Consider the following 18,478-nt stretch of genomic DNA (forward strand, 5'->3'; position numbering starts at 1 on the left):
GAGATGGTTGCAATGTTCTATTAACAGTGGCAATTGCATTTGAAGCAACATCTTTAATGCCATTCTTAAATAGATTTCCTTTTTTTATTTTTAAAAAGTGCTAATTGCATTGTTTTCTCCATACTTTTGCAAATATTTTGTTTATGATGATGAAAGTATGCCGTAATGAAAAGCTCAAATGTATTAAGGAATTAAGTGAGGGAATATCATTAATTAGCTCCAACCCCATAATTGACCCAAAAGTCTCCCATGCCAATTATGAAGATAAAGTTGTCAATCTGAACATGTATTCAAACATACCCAAGTTATAAAAGCAACGGATAATAAAAACAAAGGAAAGGATAAGCAGAAATGCATCACAGTTAATCCTACACTCTATTACCAAATTCAAAGTTGAGCTCCAGAGTAAAAAGGTTTACAATTGAAAAATAATTTCAAGGTTCATAAATCCCTGGAGTTATACAGCACAGAAACAGGCATTTCAACCCAACTCGTCCATACACTGCCCCATTTGCCTGCGTTTGGCCCATATCCCTTGAAACCTTTCCTATCCATGTACCTGTCTAACTGTTTATCAGATGTTGTCCTTGTATCCTTCTCTACCACTTCATCTGGCAGCTCTCTCCACGTCTGTGAAAACTATCCCTTCAGGTCTCTTAAAGCCATGTCCTCTAGATTTAAACGCCTCTACCATGGGAAAAAGTCTATGAATATTTACCATACCTACAATCCTCATGACTGCTTCTACCTCCATAAGGTACTTTTATGTACTTTTAGAATAATAAACTCACAAACTTCAGTGGCAGCACTGAACAGGTGGTGTGGGGTGACTTTGGGCTTCTGTACCACCTGCTTGACAGTAGCAGCAAGAAGGGAGCAGGGCCCGTATGTGGGGATCCTTTTATGTTAGATGTCGCCTTCTTGAGATAACGCCTCATAGGAATAGAATGATGTCTGAAAATTAATTTTAGTTTCTAATTCTGTTTTTGCTGCCTCATTCGTAAGAAGTTTGAGGCACAACTGTATATTGACAGATTGGTTGTTATTTAAGTTTTAATTTCAATATGGTTATTCAAGGAAAAAAAAACCCTTTCTCGTTGCCACTCATTAGGAAGCTCAAGTGGTTTTAAACGTGGAAGATGTTGAAAATGTAAATACTGCAGATGTTAGAAACATGAAATAAGACAGTTATCTGATCTGATTGGAGAACATGCAAAATAAAGGTTTTCACTTTACCTCGGTAAACATGCCAATGATAAGCCTAAACCTAAACGTTGCCTGACCTGCTTTTCTGCAAAAATCTTTCTTTGAGAGATCTTTTTACAATCCATGTTCTCGGGATCTCTAAATCCAAATTTTATTAGTTATTTATGTTATGACATTGGTTGGGAGCTGCATACCAAATCCGTTGCGCTTATGTGCAATGACAATAAACAGATATTATTATTATATTATAATTATTATGTTGAGATCATTGACAAGGTGAGAAGGAACAACAGAGGTCTGGTGAATGGGGCAGCGGAGGGAGCTGCAAGATGGTAGTGGGGATTCAGTGAAGGGGCACTGAGGAAGCAGCAGGTAGCTACAGAGTGGTTGTGAGTGGAATAGTAAGCACATAATGCGTGGAACAGTGAGGAGACCGTGAGTGGAGTAATGAGAACCAAAGCACTTGAGTGATCAAACATGTCTAAAGATACCAGTGTCTGGCTATGTGCAATTAAAACCTGTTCCTCTTGAATGGTCTCTGGATCGGTTTGCAAATCTGGTCGTCATGAAAAAGATAAGCATCATTGATCTCGAATAGACTACATCTTTGTCCTGTTATTTGGTATGGGAGAGTGGAGTCACATGTTTGTGGCTCTTAAGATAAAGCATTTTTTACAAAATTTAATACACACCTCGTTATTTGGGCTGCTGACTCCTGTAGTAAGCGTTTCATTCACAATGAACATATTCAATTTGTCTTCAATTTGCACATTTATTCTCTTTTATAAGCCACATAGCAAGTATAGAAAAACCATTCTTTAGCACAAGGCAAATCTGGTTATCTCTTGCATTTATTAAAAATAAAAATATATTAACCTGGTAGCATCTTCATGAGACATTGTAAGGCCAGCTCCTGGGTCTGCATTTTCTGCTCTTGAGTTCGAGCAGGTTTTGGATATTTAGGTAAAGCTCCTCCAGGCCAGATAGCCTCTTGTAAAAGCTTGAGGTATACAACCCAGTATTGAGTGCTCGTCAGGTTAATAATCTGAACTTCAAGCCACCTGTAATGAGGAAATATATAATCACATTGCAAAATCATCACAAATAATATTTGAACAATCATACCAATCATAAATACAACTAAACAAGAAGTTGTTTTGGCTAATACAGAAATATTACGAACTGTAGGGTATACAACTCAATACTACATAATGAAGCAAATTCTATCAGTGTGAAGTGCATCCTTTTCTTCGCTAGGTTAGCAAGGTAATATGTCGATCTTCAAAGAGAACGTATATTAGGCATATAGCAGAGAGTCTGCACCATAAGAATAGCCAAGAGTATCTTCGATGGGTTGCTGATGACCATACAACAAGTGCACAAGACTGGAATACAATTTGTTGGAATGAAGGCAACAAGTTTTGCTCATGAAAATATCTGGTAATAAAATAGTTGACTCAGGGGAACCCTACAACCTTCAAGGATCTAAAAGCTGTATCCTCTGTTTATTAGTTATCTCCAAGGAAGGTGATGAAGGTTTTTTAGGAAAATATGACGTTATCAATTAACTAAAGTAATTGAAAAACAACAAAAAAGTGAAATTGGTAGAAATCTAAAACAAATACAGAATATTCTGGCAACACATAGCAGGTCAAGCAGGATCTATGAAGAGAGTAATAAAGAGTTATTTTAGATCAAATGATTTAGGTCAAAAACTTTTATCAGAAATGGTGGAGCTGGTTTACTGGAGAAGGAAGGCAAGGGAAACGCTATTGAACTCAAGAGGGGAATGATGGGTGAGATGAGAACAGCAGTGCATAAAAAGGAACAGATACGGCTGAGAGTCCTATCAATGCTGTTGGTGAGGAAACCATTGTTAAGAAAATAAGGAATACATCTCGAAAATAGTGTATAGAAAACCACATCAGAGGTGTAGTCAACCTGTAGGTATCTAATGGAATTTTGTCTCTGACCAAAGATGGAGATAAAGGGAAGGAAAGAGTCAGAGATCGGTTGAGAAAGTGAGAACAGGCTTTGACAAAACACAGTAACAGAACAGCATATCTGGGACTATCATATATTTTTTAATGTAATTTTAACATGTCTAGGGATTCGGATTAAAGGCCAACCTGATTTTGAAAGGTTACAGCAAGGTATTTCAGACAATCCCACACGTGATAACTATTACTCATGCAGAATGTTTTCCAATTAATTTTAATTGACAAAATCTATATCTCGGTATTCAATATTTTTCTTTACACAGTAGTATTCTGTAACTAAGTGGTGCATATTTAAATTCATGGCATGAATGAATGTTGAAGCTTGCTATTTACCCTAAATATTTCAAATAATCTTTAACATAACTACAAATTTAATTTTGTGACAAAAGTGTAGAAAACCCCTATGAACTGTATAGTGAAACGTAGATTCTATGGCAATAGTTGTAGACAATTGCCTTGCAATATGCTCAGTTTTCAGGAAAAAAAGTAACCCAATACCACTACAACAATATATATTTTTTAAAACATGCTGCTCCTAAAGCATCGGCACCAAATATCATTAGATTTGGTCAGCGTGGACAAGTTGGGCCTGTTCCGTGCTGTATAAGACTATGGATCTAGATTATTTAGATCTGTAAGCATGTTACTAAAGAGAACAAAATGACAGTAAAGGGACAAGGAAATCAGCATCATCTTTTTCTAAAGGTGCTACATCCACAGCAGAGTTGCAGTGATTTCCAGTCATATTTGCACATTTGGAAAAATTCCTTCACCTTCATCTGATGTCTTTGCATGCCATCTGATAGCAAATGTTCATAATTAGTAATCAGGAACGTAAACTGACCAACTTTTCAATGAACAGCGGGGTAACGACTAGATCGATTTTCATAATTTGTATTGAATATCTATTGTAGTCTCACTAGGTTATCAGCAAGTCCAGGACATGGCCTATTATTTGACTGCCTGCATACAACATGAGAACACCCGTTGTTCTTGTCTGTTTTCATTACACTTGAGAGACCTAATAAGTTGTTATATCAATGCCAAGTTCTGCCTTTCTTTTCTGCAAATGGATTTCTCACATTGTTATCACACCCATGCGCTATAATTTTACTTTGAAGGCGGCTAGACGGAAAATGATTACCAAACCTCTGCCATGTAATGGCATTATCATTATGAATGTGGCATTGGATAAGGCTTTTGTTATTTCAATAAACTATTCATTCTGGAAACAAAAGCATTTACTAAGAAAGAAAACAAGAATTGAAAATGTGATCTAAAGTTCAGATATCAATGTTCACACAAAAACCCGATCTCATGTAATTTATATTGAACTAGCACCTGAATGATCAAAGGAGCTTTTGGAAAATAATGTATTCTTTTTACAACATGGTCTAGAATGGCTCTCAAAAGCAACTGCATAAATTTTGTTTAATTCAAAATTATCTTAAAGTTTAACAATATCAGGATTAAAATCCAAACTAATTTTATTTCAATGATGGGAAAATTCCGATGGTGGCCTGCACTGACCCACAAAAATTATCCAAATAAACTGATTAAAAAGTCAATATATACCCAATGACTTCGTGTAGAGATATCAACGTTCATTAATTGAGTCTTCGTGTTTAAATTCTGACAGCAAAATTAACTTATTACGTACTATTTTTGATTGAAGGCTTCCTCTTTAAACTGGTAAGTGAACAACGCCAAAAGGTCTAACTGTTCTCACCACAAATATTTTTGTAGCCGGATGAAAACGCTTCAGCACTTGGCGCTTACTACAACTTCAACTATTGACACGAGCAATCCATGTAACTATGGATTTCTAATGTACCTGCATTGCAAACTCATTTAACTTGTGTGCACTCTACATTAATATAATTGTATTAACAGCAGAGTTCAGATATGTATTGTAATACTAAAAACCCTTCATATTATGGAATTGAATGGCTTTACACGAGGAGGATGCTGGCTGGATTTAAGAAAAAGGTCACTGAATGCAATGTTGCATAACAAAAATAAAATAGTTGAAAGAATTATTCAAATAAAAAATGAAGCTTTAGAAATTCATTGTCATTCAGTGAATGGTATTTTTACTCCCTTTCTGAATTTGTCCAGTCGCCTGAAATGTCTGCAAAAAGCCAGCAGAACCATCAGCTTTTATCTCTGTAACAGTAAAGAAGACTTTTCTATACATGTAGGAAGGAAGATGTTCAGAATAACTTGAAGACATAAGTTGGTGCTGGAAACGTGGCGACTCTTTGTGTATTGCCTCAGTGAAGTCTACCATTCTTACACTATAATATTTGCTCGTTTGTACTTATTTATGATTGTGCTTACATATAGTATGATTTTACTGAATTTTATGCAGAACAACCTTTTCATTATATCTGGGTGCGCATGACAATAATATACCATTGAACAATTGAATTTCTAAAATGCTGACTACCAATACCCACTGGGTTCCAATGCTAAAGACCACTCATTGATTTCAGTGTCATATAAGAAACCTCTGCTATTTCCTGGTTCCAAGCTTCTCAGCCCCACAATCCACTACTGGAGGGGGAGAAGAAAAGTCCTTGCGTATACAAGGCTGCTTCGGTAGCACTCCCACACCTTGAACATTCTGCACCTATGAATTTCTCAGGAAGATATTCTTTCATATGGCAAAAACTAAGAGCTGAAGCTGTCTTAACAGACACAATCAACACCAGTATGCTATTTCATTACTGTAATCTATTTAGAGCTTAAAACAAATTTACAAGATGAGAGAATTGCCATGTTAAATTATACTTTAGCACTAATTAAAATCAATGATAAGCCCAAATATTTCAAAAACCTGTTTGTCAAATATACAGTTATGCGACAGTGTAGAGGCCTCTAGCATTTCTGAAATGACATGAATTCTGCAAGTATTCGTTAAATGATGCTTCCATTCTGAAAACAGAAATCTCCATTATTTATCACGACTTTCTCTGAGACAGTATTAAAATCCATGTTCACCATCATTCACCCTGGTGTTCTAGTGGTTACGATTCAGCGCAAAACAAAGGGCAGGTGGTGCAGTGGTGGAGTGCAAGAGCGGTAGGGTGCTGTCTGTACGGAGTTTGTTCCTTCTCCGTGTGACCGCGTGGGTTTTCTCCGAGATCATCGGTTTCCTCCCACACTCCAAAGATGTACAGGTTTGTAAGTTAATTGGCTTAGTATAAATGTAAATTGTCCATAGTGTGTGTGTAGGATAGTGTTAATATGCGGGGATCGCTGGTCGTCGCACACTCGTTGGGCCGAAGGGCCTGCTGTATCTCCAAAATAAACTAAACTAAACTAAATCATACAAAGGTTTCACCTGTTCTGAAAGTTGTATTCGGTATGAAATTTATGGAGGTCACATTCCTTCCCTTTCCCTTCCTCTCTACTGCATTGTTTTCAGACATGTCATCAATTAGATTAAGTGCATGTGGCAGAGAAACACAACCACACAATGCCTGCTGATAACTGTAGTAATGCCTTATTGTACTCATGCAACCATGATAATAAACAACATTAATCTGCACTGCACCCAATCAGCTTTACCGGATCTTCCCCTGAATAGCTTTTCCAACTAAAACTTCAGTGTGATGTTATTAAAAAAATGAAAAACGTACATTGATAAGCCATCTATATGGTCTGGTACGGCAATTCCAACACAGAGGACGCATGAGGCTGCAGAGTGGTGTACTCCGCCCAGTCCATCATGGGCATAGACAGACTTTCTATCAAAAGCACTTACATGAGCCGATGCCACAAGAAGGCGGCCTCTATCATGGATCCCCACCATCTGGGTCATGCCCTCTTCACACAACCAGGCAGGAGGTGCAGAAGATTGAAGTCCCACACCATCAGATTCAGGAACAGTTGATTACTATCAGATTATTGAACCAACCTGCACATCCCAAATCTTACCTCGACAACGGAACACTATGGATCACCTTTCACTATAATGGACTTTTTTTCTAATTATATTTCTGCACTAATGCTTTTATCGGTGCTCCATTGAGAGCATACTAACATACTGTGTATGCGTGTGGTACACCAGCTGCACAGTGGCTCAGAGGAAAGCGCTCCAGAGGGCCATTGACAACGCCCAGAGGATTGTCGGCTGCCCTCTCCTTACCTTGGAGGACCTACACAGTTCCCGCTGCACCAAAAAAACCCAGAATATAATAAAGGACATCTCCCACCCTGGACACTCCCTGTTTGAACTGTTGCCGTCAGGCAGACGGTACAGATCCACAAGGACAAGGACAAATAGACTACAAAACAGTTTTTACCCCACTGCTATAAAAACACTAAATGTGGCCGCCAAGGAACGCAGGGGCGATACAGACTAAGGGACTGTGGTAACGGTGAAATCGACAGAAGGATGGAGGGTTGGGTGTGTATGCGTGCTTTGTCTGTGTTTTTTATTTATTTGCTTATCTTTATTATTTTACCGTGGGTGTTTCGTTAGCTTTAGAAATGTTTGAATGCTGCACTGACTGGCTGACATTTTAAATTTCGTTGTACATGGCCCATGTTACAATGACAATAAAGAAACTATTCTATTCTAATGTCTTATTTTTTTTAATGGTCTTGTTTGTTTTTTGACATTTATGTATAATTTGGATTTTTTTGTGCCTGTGATGCTGCTGCAAGCAAGATTTTTCTTTGTACCTGCACCTCACTGTACTCGTGCACATGACAATAAACTTGAATTTAAACCTGAACTTGTAAGTAACATCACAAAGCACTTAGGTTTTTGGAAAACTTCAACAGATGTTAATGATGTTCTGCATGGGGAAAAAGCAAAGACCTGTCACAAAGGTGCTGGAGGCAATGGAATGGATCAATGAAGCTGACTGATAACCAAGGGTGAACATGAGGATGTGAACTGGAAGGGATAAAGAATAATCAGACTGGAAGGTTCTGAGGGAGGAGATGGGTTTGGGGATTGTAGGTTTTGAGGTATCCATCAATGTGACGGAGGTTGGGTCAACCAGCACATTGACAACGGTATTCAGTACAGGGGTAGTTAGAAGATCAGGAAGGTAGGGTGCTGGCAGATCAACAGTCAAAGGACTGAAAATCTGGTGTTCAGTAGTCACTGGGCAGGGAGAACACCAACATAGAGCTGGATGCAAGGAAACTCACCTGATCTTGACTCGGTGAACCTAGTTTACCTTGGCCAGATGCCCTTTAAGTAAACATGACATGCCCTCTGTCGAGTGGACAGAGATCACAACCACATTTCTTCTATTTCCCCCATATCTGTTCTCACTCCTCTCCTCCATGACAGAACAAGAGTTATCGGGTAATCACCTTCCACCCAGCAAGCTTATGCACACAACATATCATCTTTTGAAATTTACACCAGCTGCAGCATAATCCCACCACCAGTCACATCTTCTTTTCTCCTCCCCATCTGCATTTTGCAGAAACCACTCACATGGTGACTCCCATGACCACTGTTCCATCCCCACCAACTTGTGAAAACTACAAGGCAATTTTGTGGGAGCTGCTTTCATTAATGTTGAACAGTTCAAATATTTTCCATCAACAAACATACCAAATTCCACCAAGTGTTGTAAACTTAAAATACATCAGATGTATAGCATTAGGTTTTTACTTCTGTGCTCTGTGGTCGAGGTATGATTAAGGTATGAATGTCCACTGTGCTTGTTGTCTGTAAGAATCCTAAAGGAAATTTGCTTTGCACGTTTAAATTAATTTCTTGTACTCAATTGGACTCAAGCACCAGACTACAAATATTGTTGGCTTGCTACCACTTGATGATTGGAACGGAAATGGATAATAAGTAGGCGGATGGAGAAACACTTTTTCAGACAGATGTGGAGAGACGTTTGATGTTATCACAGCTGCCCAACATAAAAAATGTCTCGATCTTCAATGCAATCATCTCTCCTAACATGCACAAGACAAATGAGTAAAGTTAAAAATGTGCATGCTAGCGGTCATTCAAATTTCTGTGTTGCATGACTTAATGTTGAGAGTTTTTTTTGGATAGTTCAAGTTAATTTTCCTCGCAAGCTAAGTGTGGCTAACATGCACATTTGTTCCTTGATCACCTACTAACAATGTATGATCTCATTAAAAATGCATTAGTTTGGATGTTACATTGTCCAAAGAGGACATTACAATTGTGAGTAATAGCACACTTGTTAATTTTTGTTATTCTTCCATTTTGCTGTAAGACATTAGTACTGAATTGAACTCTTCTGGTCAAACTCAAGGTTCTGTGACTGAAGAAGAATGAATGCACTTAACTAAAATCTCAACCCCAAAGCAAGGAGCAACAACCTCTTCACATGGATGACTCTCACGTTTCTCCCACACAGACTGAATACTCTCAGCAACACCTTGCGAGCAAGTAAGAATGTGGTGTAACTTATGTTGATACCAAAACAGTAGATTTCACCATTGCAGTTTATCGTCAGCGATTGCAATACCTTATATCAATGTTGATTTATTACTTTATATTTATGATCTTGCTCTGATGCTTTTTTGACATACAATATATCTTTTTCAATATGTCTATTTGTCACTGCCACGAACAGAAATAATCAACAGATAGAAAGCACTATCATAACATTTAAGAGACATTTGGACAGGTACATGGATAGGGTAGGTTTAGAGGGTAGGTATGACTCGTGTAAATGGGGCATGTTGGTTGGTGTAGGCCCCCTGTTTACACACTGTATGATTATGAGATGTGTAGGAAAGAACTGCAGATGCTGGTTTAAATCGAAGGTCGACACAAAATGCTGGAGTAACTCAGCGGGACAGGCATCTCTTGAGAGAAGGGAGGGGTGACGTTTCTGGTCAAGACCCTTCTTCATACTAAAGATAGGACTTCCTATCAGTCTGAAGAAGGGTCTCGACCTGAAATGGCATCCATTCCTTCTCTCCAGAGATGCTGCCTGTCACGCTGAGTTACTCCAGCATTTTGTGTCTGACTCCATAAAATATTTGTTTATCATGATGTACTGTTTTTATTAATCAGTCATTCCCAAAGAAAAGCAGAATTTAAAGTACAAGAAACTGTGCATCTACACACCAGAACCATGTGCTGGCTAATGTTATACTTATTTCCAAAAGCAGAAATAAAAATTGTAGTAACAGGAACTGCAGATGCTGGTTCACCAAAGGAAGACACAAAACACTGGAGAAACTCAGCGGGTCAGACAGCATATCTGGAAAGCAAGGACGTTTTGGTTTGGGACCCTTCTTCAGAAATATATTTGGTTTTGTTCATCTCAGTCGCAACATACAACTGCTGCCTGTTCAATAGCCACTGCCTACTTTTAAATATGTTCACGTATGATGAACTTCATTCTCATCTTGAAATGTTTTCAAACCAGGTCCAATAAAGGATACAGCAAATAATGGTGTATAATACATCTGTGCAATTAGGTTCGCCAATTAAAATGTATTTTTCTATTTTTTTAAATTCATTATTTACATTTTGCAATACTTCCAAAGAGAGAACTCTTCCCCTCTTTCATCTGGTCCCATTTGCCTATCATATCTGGTTCCATTTATATACTTCCAGCCTGTCTCTACCTTCTCCCTCCTCTCATCCATCGGCCCATTATTCCACATGTCAACTGTTTCCACCTGTCACCCATCACACCCTATCTCACCCCTCCTTCTCAACTCTCTACTGCTTATTTTCCATTTATACTGTCAGTCCTTATGCAGGGTCTTAGTCTGAAACACCGACCATCCACTTCTCTCCACAGATGCTGCTTGGCCCGCTAAGTTCCTCCAAAAGTTGACTTTGCTCCAGATGCTAGCATCTGCAGTCTCTGGCATCTCCTAAACCAAAGCATACTTTCTAAAACATAAACATACTTAAGATATACAGCAGCTCCACAGTGAAGTCATCAACTATTATTCCAAGCCTCTCCAATAAAATAATGTGCTTTAATAGCTTAAATGGCTGTATTTACTCTACAAACACATTTATTGCTTGCGTAGAAACAAACTGTTCTGCAGCCAAGACTTTTATTAAACACACAAAACACGTTTATTACTTTGAAAGTTTGGCAGGATCACGATTCCTTGCTTAATCATTTGAAAAGTCCAACATGAGACATGGATAGAAATTAAAAGGCAAGTAGAATAGTTTTTAAATGAGTTAAAGCATACTACTTTCAAACATTTTACCTGGTTAATCACATGTTTAGGAGTTTAACTTGTAGCTTCTGGGGACCTATCACTTCATGTTATTTTCAGTTGATTTACTCTAAAAGTAGACATTTAACAATGCTGTAAATTGAAACATATTGGTTTTACGGGACTTTATTGGGAATTTGACGATGATATAAATGAACACCACATTTAGAAATGAATTCCAGCAGTGAGATGACAGTGATTGGCCTTTGTATCAAGGCAACAGTAGCAATGGAGAAGGCTAAGGACTGACAGGTCAGTGTGGGAGTGACGTGTCACTGGAAACTGAAGATGGCCATTGCGGACAGAGCCTACATGCTATGCAAAATAGCGCAACTTTCTACAAGGTTGTGTTAGGGTGGCACAGTGGCAGAGTTGCTACCTAACAACGTCAGAGACTCAGGTTCGATCCTGACCACTGATATGGTGTTTGTATGTCCTGTGACGATGCAGAATTTCTCCAGGTGCTCCAGGTTCCTCGCAAATTCCAAAGATGTCTGCAGGTTAATTGCGGGTTTGTATGGTGATTGGATTCTGTAAATTGTCCCTGATGTGTAGGATAGAAATAGTGTATGGATGATGGTTGGTCCTCCTAGACCCATCGGGCTGATGGGCCTGTTCCCACGCTGTATCTCTAAATTCTAAACCCTTTACGTGTTGGTCTCAGAAGAGGATCTACTATCATCCAGTACAATTGCTCCAATCTTAAATCTCTATTCCATTTGGAAATCTATCAGCATTTTCTATCCGTACTCTGATAAATAATTCTGCACACTGAATTTTCCTCTTTACTCTAACTGTTGTATTTGTGTATGTATTGATTGCATTCATTTATCATATTATCTGACATATTGATTGGATAGCAATCAAACAAACATTTTTTCCTGTATCTTGGTACACGTGAAAATAATAAATCAATACCAATTCCATTGGGAAGGAGATCCCAAACGCAAATTGGAAGAATGACATCTCACATTCCAATTGGGTACTAACAGCACAATGGTATGAAAATTGCATTTTCCACTATCAGGTAATCCACACCCCTTGTATTCTCCTCCCCCACACACACACTCTTGTTCACCTCACCTCCTTCTGCCTTTCTTCGTCTTTCCCATCCCCAACATCCACCTGGTTCCATTTGCCCATCATCACCCAATATCTAATGCATCTATCAGCTACCCGCCTCCATTTCGCTTGCCCCCCACAGCAGCCATCCTCCTCCCCTCCAAATCCCAAACCGCTGCATACAGAGTATACTAGAAGCCTTTCCTTATCATTCTCAGTCCTCATGCTAGATCTAAACCCAAAACATTGACCCACACCTTTTGCTCCACCCTCCATTGCATTCTAAATTTCAACGCCCTCTGGTTAAAATAATTCTTCCTCATGTCCTCTCTAAATTTCCATCCCTTACTTAAAATCTTTGTCCTGTGGTCACGGGCATTCCTACTAAAGGGAAGAGTTATTCATTATCTTGTCTATGTTCATCAACATTTTGTATACCTCAAGCAAAACTCAAAGGTCTGAAGAAGGGTCCTGACCCAAAACATTGCCTATCTATTCCCTCCACAGATGTGCCAGATTTATGCCAAACACCAGCACTTTTGTGTTTTTCTCAAGGTTCCAGCATCTGTAGTTCCTTTAACTCCATTTTGTTTACCTCAATCACGTTGCCCCCCAGCCTTCTGCCAAGAAAACAATCCTAGCCTGTCAAGCCTCTCCTCTTGATGTCAGACAAGAGCCATCTGCAAGAAACACTGCACAACTTGTCAATGACTGACCACAAAAGAATCTCAAAACACCTATCTTTGGGTGGAAAGTTTGCTCTGCTGTTCTTTCACACTCACTGCTACATTACCTTTCCAAACAGGCTCTCATGTGACCATGGCTCCTTATCACTTTCATTTGATTATCCTTTCACTCTTGGAGTATCTGCTGGAGTATCCTGGAATGGGATGCATGCATGGCCTGTATATGAATTGTGATGGGCTAATCAATTGCAAGCTCACCTCAATCAGATTTGATATCACCACTATTCACAACTCACATACAGGCCACCGTGAGTAAGCATAAAGTATGGGAACTGTGCTTTTTCCCCACTTCTCCAACCAAAAATGCTGAGACTGCTTATTGTATTCCCGTTGCCATCACAACCTGCACTTACAAACTCAGCAGAAGACAGCAATCAATAAAGTAACCTTCAAATCTAAATGTACGTCACATCATCACACCATGCAGTGCATTTAATTACATCAAAGAATTAATAAGGTCCTCTCTGCCAACTTGTCTTCCTTGCCAAAAGAAATCAATTTAATAGCATTTGATTGTATACTAATAAAGCACTCTTTAATTAGAACAGTCAATGCCCAAGAGGGTAAGGTGTGAAATGCTGATTTCATTGCTGCAGACTATATTACCATACAAAAAAAACAGAAAATGCTGGAAGCACACAATAGGTCAGACAGCATCTATGGAAAGCAAAGCAAAGTTGACATTTCATGTTAAACTCCCTGTGTCAGAACTGTGAGAGGGAAAAATCAAGTTTGTTATGAACTGCTTTCCCTTCTTTTTTACAACCAAACCTACTGGGTATTTTCAACGTTTTCTGTTTATATTCCAGACTTCCAGCATTTGCATTTTTTTTTACTTTTGTTATACAAATAGGGTACAATGAAAGTAATAATGCAGTACTTGGTTCTGGCTGGGAACTCCCAAGACAATGAAGATAAGGTATGTACAAGCCACAAGTGTGTCGAAAATAAGGCAAAGGAAGTTCAACATAATATGCTCAGCATGTTTGACATGGCTCGTAGTGCTGGAAATTAGTTCACAAGCTAAAGATCTGCAAAATGTTTTGGTCAAGAAGAGTCTAAAACCAAGACATGGTCAAATGGGCAAAACCACAATCTTGTGTCGAAACTGAAAGGAAGTATAAGAGTAATGAGTCAAGAGTGTTTAATTCTCATATGTATCAGCAACGGAACAATGATTTGCTGCTGTTTAACAGCTGCAGCTTGCTTTTTGATGAAACACGCAGATAAATACATAATAGCTAAGAATACAATAAAACAGTCACCATAATATTAGGTTACCATAATAGTGCAAAACTGACGCAAGAAAACATAGTACAGGAATGGGCTCTTTGACTACAATGTTTGTGTTGAACATGTTGCCAAGTTAGACTGATCTCATCTGCCTGAACACGATCCATATCTCTCTATTTCCTGCACTTTCATGGTCCTACACAAAAGCCTCTTACACATCACTATCTTATCTGCCTCCACCACCATCCCTGGCTATGCATTACAGTCCCCCATCACTTTATATGTAAAAAAAATTGCCCCACACATAGTCATTAACCATTATAGCTCTGCCCTCTAGTGTTGGAGATTTCCACCCTCAGAAAAATGCTCTGACTGTCTGCCTTATTTATGCCAAGAAAAGGATGAAGGCTCTTAGATTATTGAGGAATATCATCTCGAGATGGGTCACAGAGCAACAGTAGTTGGGGCATTTTCATGCATTTTCATTCATGAAGAAGAATGAATGAGTACCCCAAAGTATTCTAAAAGTCAATGTAGGCAATGGGAGATACATTTTCTGTTCATCGCTAACACTATACCCACATAAGCATTGAACTCTGGATGTACACACCTCAATAGAAGAATTGTAGTTTAAGATATTATGCTGCAAATATTGTGCATGGGTCGATAGATACATAGCAGTGTCCTGTATTGGTATTGGTTTATTATTGTCACTTGCACAAAAATACAGTAAGAAACTCGATGCTATGTGCTGTCTAGGCAAATTATACCTTACTTGAGCAGATCAGGTAGTGTAATAAGGTAAATTGACAAGAGTGCAGAATATAGTGTTACAGCAACAGAGAATGTGCAGATTTATAAAAAAAGTGCAAGGGCCGCGACGAGGTAGATTGCAAAATCGGGAATTTATCCATGGCATAGATCATTCAATAAACTGAATACAACATTTGTAAATGCTGGTAGTATATGCTTTCAAGCTTTTGTATTATCTGCCCAACGGCAGAGTAGAGAAGAGATAATGACCAGGGTGTGAATGGTCCTTGATTATGTTGGCTGCTGCTTTCCCCAAGCCTGTATGTGTAGTGTAGTGTAGATGGAGTTGATGGTTGGGGCAGAGGGGGGGGGGGGGGGGGGGGGGGGGGGGGGGGGGGGGGGGATGGGAGGATGGGAGGAAGGCTTGTTTGCGGATGGACTGGGCTAGTTTCACAACTCTCTGCTGCAAATTCTTGCAGTCTTGGGAAGACTAGTTGCTATACCAAACTGTAACTGATCCAAATGTTATGCTTTCTATGAAGCATCCTATGGCGTTACATTAGTGCAGTGGCAGAATCGCCATCGTCAGAGGCCTGGGTTCGAACCTGACTACGGGTATCTTCTGTACGGAGTTTGTATGATCTCCATGTGACCACTTGGGTTTTCACCGGGTGCTCCGGTTTCCTCCCACATTCCAAAGACGGGTTTGTAGGTTAATTGGCTTTTGTAAATTGTTCCTTGTAAATAGGATAGAACTAGTGTTCGTTGGTCAGGGTGGATTCAGTGGGCTGAAGGGCCTGTTTCCATGCTGTATCTCTAAAACTAAACTGGTTATAATAATAGTGCTGATTTTCCATTGTCTTCATAGGTGTTGATGAGCTTTTTTAGCCGTACATAAATATGGTTGGATCAGGACAAATAGTTGGTGATATTTACATTATTTCCACTTTAGTACCAATGATACAGACTGAGATACTGGAGTCACTGACCAGATCCTTGGTTTGATGCAAGCTTAATTTTTCAATCTACGTAGTAATATCATGAGAGAGCATTTATAATTGTTACAGGTCTCTAAAAGCAGTCTCCTCGAGGGGTAATTCTAGCTTTAGTTGCCTGGAATTGTCTACATTTGCATGCTTTAGCTTGCTTACTGCATACAGAGATTATTACGTAGAGATTGGCATGTTTTTGCTTACCAACAGTTGATTCTTGCTTGTAGTCACAACCTGTTATCATTTCCATGTAAAAGGATTAATGATTCTAGTAACTGCTCTACTTCAGTGACATTTTTTCTGCAGTTGATTACCAGGATACATTTTTTATAAAATTGACAAGATTTAGCTTGCTTCAAACTTGTTATTGTGAAGATTATACTGATGTTCAAATAGTACACAAAGCTGACAAAGATGAAGTAAATTCAGCAATATCGGTATTCCAACTGTGCAATGGTTCACTCCTCTTCACCACATTCTTAGTGCAAAATTTTATTTGACATACATTCCACTTTGGATTTAATAGCACTTCAGGAAATAGTACTACTGGAGAACAGAGAACAATTTGAATAGGAAACACAAGAAACTGCAGATGCCAGAATCTTGGACAAAAAAAAGCTACTGGAGGAACTCAGTGGGTCAGGCAGCATCTGTGGAATGGATAGGCACACTGAAGAAGGGTCTTAACCCAAAACGTCTTCCGTTCATTTCCTCCAGAGATTCCTAACCACAGCTTTGAATTTGAAATGAAACTTTCTGTCTATAGAATTTATTCAATCATTATTGCACAAAACACCACCTTATCACTAGATCTAGTTCAGCTGGATTTAATTTCAAATTGCAATGTGAATCATGAGAAATAGAATGCATTGGTCTTAATATCACTTGCAGTGATTGGAGAGGTCCCTGACTTGCCCAAGGACATCCAGTAAAGAGTCTTCAATAATCATAATTCTCATAACCCTCTTTACATTTTGGTTTAAGTCTCAATACAATTATCAACCGTATCACAAAACAGCTCAGACAAGTTAAGAAGACCAGAGTCCAGGCATTGCTGAATGATTTGCTCATTCATTAGAACAAGATTATCAGCACAACATATGAAGATGAGACATTATGCACAAACTCATCCTACACCACACTTGAACATTTCTCAGTACTAAAGTAGGTCTGATTAAGGTCTGCGAGTGTGCCAGGAAAAATATTTGTAAGTGCTTTACTGGCATTGTTAAAAAAAACTATACACTCATAACAAAACCCAATGGGATAGGTACTCCAACAATATTCCTGCAAAATGTCAAGAAACTTGGGATATCTCACATTTTCAATAGAAGATGATTCAGGAATTGGCCCCAAAGAATTAGTGGGGTTAGTTTTGGGCAGCAATGAGCTTCTCCTGTATTTCCCTTTCCCAAGAAAAATAGGAAGATAAACCATAATTTTCACTGAATCCGTCAGTTTTATCAGATAAACATTTACAGTTCCTTTAAGCCAATATCTTTTATTTATACTACATACATAATTTATTGTGTTCTTCTATTTTCTGATTTTTTTTTTCTCCTGCAAAAACTTCAAATGACTGCAGTTTATCACAAACCAAGGCTGTATTTACACAGGCAGCAACAATCTGTCTCTTTCACCTTTGCCTTTTTCTTCTGGAATTCTGGCTGTAACACCCATGAGGAATAACATGATTACTGCCAGTTACTACTGTTGCTATGTTATTACTTAAGACAAGCAACAATGCAACATTACGGCATGTTAACGTTATTGATGCAAATGAAGAGGGCACTTTTGACACTTTCTGGTCTTTACTAAGAATGTAAAGGAAGAGCTTACTTTGTTCTGGGAACAGAAAGGATTCTAGTCATGTTGAGTGGGTGCTGCTGCCACCTTATTCAAGTTATGTTTCCCCCTCAACCCAAATGAGCTCCATTTCCCATGATACTATTCCCTGATCCTATGCTTCCTTAAGGTATATTCTGTTCAGATGGATGTGTGTTGCACATTTCCCCATGTCAGTTATTGGTAAGGCTCCTTCAAATCTGAAAACAGATCTTCTTGCAGCACACAAAGTCTTTATCCACAAACACTTCAGTGCTCAAGCTATGAACACGGGGGTTAACAGTGAAATCTGATACAGAATACTTAACTAGACATGAGTGTTGGCAATCAGACTTGTAACTGTAGGAGGATAAAGTAAGCATTCAAACAGACATGGGCTACCAGTGGTGGAATCTGTAACTGTAGGAGTGTGAAGTAAGAATGTAAG

General features: G+C 38.8%; 1 protein-coding gene across 1 annotated transcript in view; it reads right to left on the minus strand.

Annotated features, from left to right (window-relative positions):
• snx19b (sorting nexin 19b) overlaps window positions 1–18,478 on the minus strand; it is an 88,326-nt gene that overhangs the window by 17,467 nt on the left and 52,381 nt on the right. The window contains exon 9 of the mRNA XM_055660654.1: window positions 2,083–2,267. Coding sequence (XP_055516629.1) covers window positions 2,083–2,267 — 185 coding nt within the window. The remainder of the gene's footprint in view (window positions 1–2,082; window positions 2,268–18,478) is intronic.

Source organism: Leucoraja erinacea, chromosome 32, assembly GCF_028641065.1.
Source record: "Leucoraja erinacea ecotype New England chromosome 32, Leri_hhj_1, whole genome shotgun sequence".
NCBI classification, from domain to species: domain Eukaryota; kingdom Metazoa; phylum Chordata; class Chondrichthyes; order Rajiformes; family Rajidae; genus Leucoraja; species Leucoraja erinaceus.